Source organism: Loxodonta africana, chromosome 3 (assembly GCF_030014295.1).
Source record: "Loxodonta africana isolate mLoxAfr1 chromosome 3, mLoxAfr1.hap2, whole genome shotgun sequence".
Lineage (NCBI taxonomy): Eukaryota > Metazoa > Chordata > Mammalia > Proboscidea > Elephantidae > Loxodonta > Loxodonta africana.
Window position 1 is genome coordinate 192,507,581 of NC_087344.1, and position 7,591 is coordinate 192,515,171.

The following is a 7,591-nucleotide window of genomic DNA, read 5'->3' on the forward strand; positions in this document are numbered from 1 at the left end:
GTTCATAGAAATTTCCAAATATCTAAAGCCCTAACAAAGAGAGCTCAGTGAGTGTGGTTTCCAGTCTCATTATTAACATTGAGAAATCTGAGCAAAAAATGATATTACATATTGGGTTTTAAGTGACTTCTTACATTCAGTGAATTATTTCAAATTATTTAAGGACACTACTATAATAAGCTGAAATTGACTCAGTGGCAATGAGTTTGGTTTTTTGGTTTTTATAATATGAACAGGAGCCCTGGTGACACAATGGTTAAGCATTCAACTGCTAAGTGAAAGATTGGCAATTCTTACCCACCAGTGGGTCCACAGAAGAGAAGACCCTGTGATGTGCTCCGGTAAAGAGTGAAAAAAAAAAGAGTACAGCCAAGAAAACCGTATGAGTCAGTTCTGTTCTATCCTACAGAGTTGCTATGAGTGGAATCAGCACCACAGCACACAACAACAGCAACAACAACGTAAATGCATTGCCTGCATCTCACCAAGATTTTGTGGACATGTTTTCACATGTATTAACAACTCAGGGTTATTTGTAAATCACCAACCAACTTTCAAATAAACAATGTAAGTAAATTTGAGCAATAACAGATGTTGTCCTTCTTTGGCAATGCATTTTTTTTCAGATCACAACATTTAACTCCAACATGCATTTTTATGGACTCCCCATGTATATATTCTCTTTGAAAGCTGCATTTTCCAACTACCACCATACAACACAGAGTTCAGCCACCAGGTTGAAATGCACTTTCTGAACCTCAGTTTATGGACATGCCAGGACTTTGGCAGTCAAAATGCTTCTCTAGAGAACATCGTTCTGAACAGGCTCGTATCTGGGGTTTTATACATTGAAATGGCATTGATCACAATGCATTTTACGTTTTGGTTTAAATGTGTTTCTTTTTCTGTAGTTTAAAAGCTCCTTGATTGCAGCAATTACTTTCTCCATATGTTCATATATGCCTAGTAAGATACCTGGTGCCAAGTACACGTTGAGTGATTTTTAGGTGAGTGAATATATGAATGAAGATCAATAGAAGGTTTTATTCTTTATATGTTTCATGCTCCTGTGCACTCTGGAATGGCTGGAGTTTCATCTCTAAGGACATTGGAGAGTTACGTACAGTTTATACAGATGCATGTGGAAAACATAGGATATTCCATGAAAGCAAATTCTCAAATTTATAAATGAGCCAACGAAAATTAAGAGATGAGAATGGTGGTGAAATAAAAGGACAAATGGAAAAAAGAATACTTAGAGGACATTAAAAAAGAAGAAGCATAAGATGGAGTGACAAAGAAGAGATGACATGAGAGTCTAGCAGCAGACTTGAATGGGTAAGCTGGAAGAATTGTGGTCTGATAAAACAAGCAGGAATCATGGAAACCAGTTAGTTCCTACTTTTTATTGTTTAGATGAGACATGAAATTCAAGAGAGGTGACCCAACCAAAAACCCATTGCCATCAAGTCGATTCTGACTCATATTGACCCTGTAGGACAGAGTAGAACTTGCCCACAGAGTTTCCAAGGAGCTCCTGGTGGATTTGAACTACCAACCTTTTGGTTAACAACTGTAACTCTTAACCGCTACACCACCAGGGTTTCCCAAGAGACGTGAAGTGGCCCTTAAATGTCACATGCAACTTTGTCCACAGTAGTTTTGTAAGTGAAGTAGACAGGATGGGGGGTAGTGATAGAAAAAAAAATTTTTTTTTTTTTTAAGAGCTAAAATCCAGAGATGAGAGGGTAATGTTAAGACAGAGCTGGAGGAAAAATGAGAGATTGAGTAGTAGGAGGCTCAGGGTCATGGGAAACAGTAGATTTTCATTGTTATAGGCAGTAGCTGAAAGGGAGGATTGTCTGTTGGTAGTGGAAGGAAGTTACAATAGAGATACTGAGGGGACGATTTGCTGAGAACAGAAATCAAAGACCATCTTTGCTGAGAGAAAGAAACACCTGCAAATGAAATGCTGTTTCTGCAACTTCCATTGCTAGCTGTGTTCCTTCCAGGTGGCAACAATGAGGAAGGTAAGCATTGCTCTGTCAATTCTCAGAATGTGGAACTGGGTAGAAATGTGGCGGACTTTCCCAAGATGTGTCTGGCCACTAAGGATACCAGAGTACTTAGAATCTGAGCATTCCTGTCTCATGGTCTGCTTTATTCTTTCAGATGCTGGCCACAGATCATGGGGCCCTGTATTAAACAAATGTCATAGCTAATCCCATCCACCCTCTTACTTGATCTTTTATTACCCACAGCTATCCAGAAACCCATCTCATTCCAACTCATCCAGATCTCATCCTTTGCTAATCAAACCTGGGCACAAAATCAGGGCTCAGGTTGGCTGGATGAGTTGCAGACTCACAGCTGGGAGAGTGAATTAGGCAGTATAATTTTCCTGCACACCTGGTCCAAGGGCAACTTCAGCGATGAAGAGCTGATGGATCTGGAGCTGCTCTTCCGTGTCTATTTCACTGGTTTTATTCGGGAGGTTCAAGACCATGCCAGTGCATTGAAGTTGGAATGTAAGTGCAATGCAGTCAGCTAAGGGAATTCTTCAGAAGGCTTTTCTATTTCTGGGGAACAGCTTCTACTCCTTTCTGGACCATTTCCCATTATCTCTACCCCACCATAAATATCTGCATACATAAACCTTTTGGGGCATGTTCCAAACACAGCCTCCTTAAAATTTCCTAGTCTCTTGTTACCTCTGGGATTCTGTTTTTATTTTTTTAATGTTTTATGCTTAGTATTTTTTAAATTGTATTTTTGGTGAAGGTTTACACAGCAAATTAGGTTCCCATTTAACAATTTCTATACATATCATTCAGTGACATTGGTTACAGTTTTCACAATATGTTACCATTCTCATCATTTCCATTCTGGCTGTTCTGTTTCCATTAATCTAGCTTCTCTGCCCCCTACCCCTTACCTTCTCATCGTGGCTTTATGGTAAATATTAACTGTTATCATATAGACGATTATTTAAAAGAGCACGGTACTCACAGGTGATATTGTTTATTTTATGTGCCAGTCTATCATTCGGCTGAAAGAGGACTCCCAGGAGTGGGTTTAACACTATAAGGTATTTCAGGGTGGTAGTCTCGGGGGATCCTCTAGTCTCTACCAGTCCAATAAGTCTGACTTTTTTAGGAATTTGAGGTTTGTTCTACATATTTCTCCCATTCTATCTGGGACCAACTATTGTGTCCCTGTTAGAATTGTTGTTGATGGTAGCCAGGCACCATCTAGTTCTTCTGGTCTCAGGATAGATTAGGCTGTGGTTCATATGTGCTATTAGTTCTGTAGTCTAGTTTCTGGGATCTTGTTTCTTTCTTTTTTTTGTGTGGTAGATATATATGTAACAAAAAACTTTCCATTTCCACATTCTTCACATGTACAGTTCGGTGATAATAAATTATGTTCATCAGGTTGTTCAGCCATCATCCTTATAGAATCCTCTTTTCTCGTGCTTTTTTGTCTTTCCCAGTGGTCTCCCTCCCATGCCTTAAAATCTAGAGGCATACAATTCACCTACTCTGTGCTCGACTCCCTTAAAATATCATCTCTTTCCTCATCCCATTTTGTCAGTGATATGTTTACAGACCAACAACCATTATGACCCATTTCTTTCACCCTAGAATGCTGTACTCTCACCTCCCTGACAGAAGTTCGTCTCATCCTCTGATCTATAATCATATGTCTCACTTACTAGTTCTGCAAACCTTCTTCAAATCAATCTCCTCTCACATCATGCATTTATCTCTCATCCTCACCCCTGCCCCATTTTCACCAATTCTTCTTTCTCTTCTTCCTGATCAAATACATATTTTAGCCCACTCTCACACACATATCAAAACTTCCTCCTGCTCCCCTTCCTTAGAAGGCCCAGGTCCTTATATTCTTCCTTTAAATTTTTCATTTGGTCTCTTTCTTTCCTTTCTTCCTCCAATGCACCACCTCTAGACCCCTTCACGCTACAGGTGTCTCTTGGCTGTGAGCTGCATTCCAGGGAGACCCCAAAAAGCTTCTTCCATGTAGCTTATCAAGGGTCAGATTTCCTGAGCTTCCAGAACATGTCCTGGGTGCCATCTCCAGAGGGAGGGAGTAGGGCCCAGAATGTGTGCAATCTAATCAATCAGTACCAAGGCATCCAGGAGACGGTGCACGGGCTCATCAGGAACACCTGCCCCCGATTTGTCTTGGGTCTCCTGGACGCAGGGAGGATGTATCTCCAGAGGCAAGGTCAGTTCATTCCCTTCTTCCAAGATTTTTCTATTCAAGTCTTGATCCTTCCCATTATCACCTTAAAACTTGGGATGAGAAAGACGAGGAGAGGGAGAAGGGTTACTGGGTAACAGTTTTCTAAAAGCGGGGAAAAGATAGCTATGCCTATTAATGTAACATCTGACCCCCTAAGCTGTGTGTGAGGAGCCCTGGTGGTACAGTGGTTAAGAAATAGGCTGCTAACCAAAAGGTCAGTGATTCGAATCCACCAGCCACTCCACAGGAGAAAGATGTGGCAGTCTGTCCTTCCATAAAGATTTACAGCCTTGGAAACCCTATGGGCCAGTTCTCCTCTGTCCTGTAGGGTTACTATGAGTCGGAGTCTACTCGCTGGCAATGGGTTTTTTGGTTAAGCTGTGTATTAGAGTTCTCATCTGAATACCTTTGTTCCCTCTGCAGTGAGGCCACAGGCCTGGCTTTCCAGTAGCCCCACCCTTAGTCCTGACTGGCTGTTGCTGGTTTGTCATGTCTCTGGCTTCTACCCAAAGCCTGTTTGGGTGATGTGGATGCGGGGTGAGCAGGAGCTACCGGGCACTAAACAAGGAGGTATCCTTCCCAATGCTGATGGGACATGGTATCTTTGGGTCATCCTGAATGTGAAGGCTGAGGATGTGGCTGACCTGTCTTGCTGGGTGAGGCACAGCAGTCTGGGCAGTGAGGACATCATCATCTCCTGGGGTAAGTAAAAATGGAGGCTGACAGTGTGCGAAGATAGTCCTTGAGCTAGAGTGTAGGACAGAGGAAAGTTTGAAGATATTAGGACTAGGTGTAGGGGTGGGGAGGAGAGGAAGGAATTCAAGAAGGAATAAATATGGGCGATTCAAGGAACAGAGGGTTGAAAGTGAGTGTCTGTCGGATGTAGGAGATTTGGGAGGAGGTAAGGAGTCCTTCCCTGAATAGGGATGGACAAAATGTGACTGAAATGGAAGGTGGATGATGGATGCGAGTGATATCCAATGCACATACTAAGGTAGGGGAATCAATGGATGGAGTAAAATTGAAAATAAATTTGAAATGACCTTTGTCTTTCAAACCCATAGGACACCACATCTCAATGAACTTGACCCCGCTGGCAGTGGTAGTGCCCCTGACGCTTCTGATAGGCCTTGCATTATGGTTTAAGAAGCGCTGGTGAGTTCTTTGTATTTCCTCATCTATTCCCAATTTTTTATTCCATCTTTTCTGTTTTCTTCTTTCAGCACTTTAGTCTTTACCATCTTCCTCTCTTTTCTTTATTCTCCACTTTCAACATCTCTGTTCTTTCACAGTTCTTATCAGGACATCCTGTGAGCCTCTTTACCATGCCTCCTCCAACGGAACAGGAGTACAACAGTCCAGGAGATCAGCAAAAATACTGATGCCAAATACTTTCTAACCTCCAATTAAATGTGTTTTTATGTTTCTGCTTAATGATCATTTGTTAAATAAAAATGAGTTCCGTATCTGTAACTCTGCATGCAATGACTTTGTATAAATATCTATTTTTTCAACTGTATTCAGCCTTCAAAGCCCATTTCTGATGTCACTTCTTTCACAGGTGTTCAGTGATTCACAAGTCAGAAGCAGTCTCTCTCTCTCTCTCTTCTGAGTTCCCACAGTACTTTAACTGTACTCTGCCGCATTTAATCCTTTCTCCCTGTCCAGCATTGAAATGATTTAGGCCTCTTTCTCCCTTCTAAAGTTTAAGCCCCTTGAGGGAAAGGATCTTGAGAAGTGTCTTAGCTGCATATAATATGTGCTCATCAAAAAACAAACAAAACAAAACCCACATATTCAAAGTAAATTAACTGTCAGGTTGGTAGTATTTTCTCATTCTTTTGAAACATTGATTTTTTTCCTTTTTCTTTAAATGCTTCTTAGTTGGCCAAGAAATTCCACACTCTATTAGTTCCTTCATTTCTACCTTGAACCTTTAAGGAAAAATACAGACAGCCAATTCTTTCATATGCACACACACACAGATATGCACACGTATTGGAAACACAATAAGAGAACAAGATAGAGAGACAGAAAGAGAAAGTGAGAGAAACAATTACGAATGAAGAGTGGTGGGGCAGATATGTCACTGAATGTTCGAAAAAAAGAAGAAAGAGAGCTGGTCCTCAGAATTGGGGTGGGATCAAGGCAAAGGATATATATGGATAACAAATACTCTAAAGAGTGGTGCTATTTGAGTTAGTCTTGGTTAAACTTTAGTTACTTTAGCATTCATTCACTAACTCAACTAATTTTTTTAAGTACAGTTTATGAGGCAAGCACGTAATAGCGTATATGTCAGTGGGTGAAAAACAGATATCATGCCCACCCTCCGGAAATTGCAATGTTTGTTTAATCTGTTTGCCTTTTTTATAGCTTTTTTTTGTTCCTTTTAAACAATTTTTAATAAACTTTATTGATGTTTAATTTACATACAATAAACTCACCCATTTTAAGCGTTCAGTTAAATGCATTTTGATAAATATGTATACCTATGTAAGCATTACCACAGACAAGATATAGAACATTTCCATCACCCCATGGCCCCTTGTGCCCATTTGTAGTCAATGCCACAACCAACTTAGTATCCTTGCAATTACTGATCTGCTTTGTACCTCTTAAACTTAGATTTGTCTTTCTCATAGTTTTAAGAGAATTGAAATAAACTGTATGTATTCTTTGTGACTGGCTATTTTTCTCCCCTTATTCTTTGTGTCTGGCTGTTTTTTTCCCCTTAGTATATGGTTATAAGTCATCCATGTTGTTGAGTGTATCAGTAGTCTGTTCCTTTTTATTGCTGAATAGAATTCCATGAAAGGATATATAGTCATTGTTATTTTTGTCCATCTGCTCTTTGTTTCTAGTTTGAATTTCTTATAAATAAAATCATTGATGTCATTTTGGTGTTTGTGTTGTGTTTGTTTCTTTAGTGAACTGCCTGAACTAATTCTGTAGAATCTGCCCAGCTTCTTCCCCTATAAGTTTGTAGCCAATCATGTCTTTGCTCAGTTTTTTTTTTTTTTTCATTTTAAGCCTGGGTTCCTAGGAGTCATATCTGGGTAGCATAGGTTAGTGGTAAGCCAATATTGTGTCAGAAATTGTTCCTGTACACCTTAAGCCAGTAAGACTGCCCACCCTTTGGTGAAGGGATCTGTGGGTTGGTTGGAGCACACAGTCAACTTTCAAGCAGTTCACAATCTGCCCTGGCTTCTACTTTCTCTTTGTGCAGGGTCTCGTGTCTAGGCAGGGATGATTAGATAACCTTGGCTTTTCTGGCCTCTTCTGATCATGCACACAGCCCTGCACATGCCTGAAGCCTTCCAAA

The 7,591-nt window shown here is 40.4% G+C and overlaps 1 protein-coding gene across 3 annotated transcripts; it reads left to right on the forward strand.

The window, feature by feature from the left end:
* The first annotated feature begins 1,423 nt into the window (after positions 1–1,423).
* LOC100670061 (T-cell surface glycoprotein CD1c-like) lies at positions 1,424–7,222 on the forward strand. Of its 3 annotated transcripts, none has more exons than XM_023554139.2 (6): positions 1,424–2,030; positions 2,262–2,528; positions 4,153–4,248; positions 4,690–4,968; positions 5,331–5,421; positions 5,559–7,221. In XM_023554139.2, exons 1-6 carry the CDS (start codon positions 1,970–1,972, stop codon positions 5,578–5,580), a joined length of 816 nt encoding a protein of 271 aa, XP_023409907.2. In that variant the 5' UTR covers positions 1,424–1,969; the 3' UTR covers positions 5,581–7,221. The 3 variants fall into 3 exon arrangements, with proteins under 3 accessions (XP_023409907.2, XP_003415217.2, XP_023409908.2); XM_003415169.3 differs by having other exon boundaries at positions 3,970–4,248; positions 5,559–7,220; XM_023554140.2 differs by lacking the exon at positions 4,153–4,248 and having other exon boundaries at positions 1,425–2,030; positions 5,559–7,222.
* The last annotated feature ends 369 nt before the right edge of the window (positions 7,223–7,591 follow it).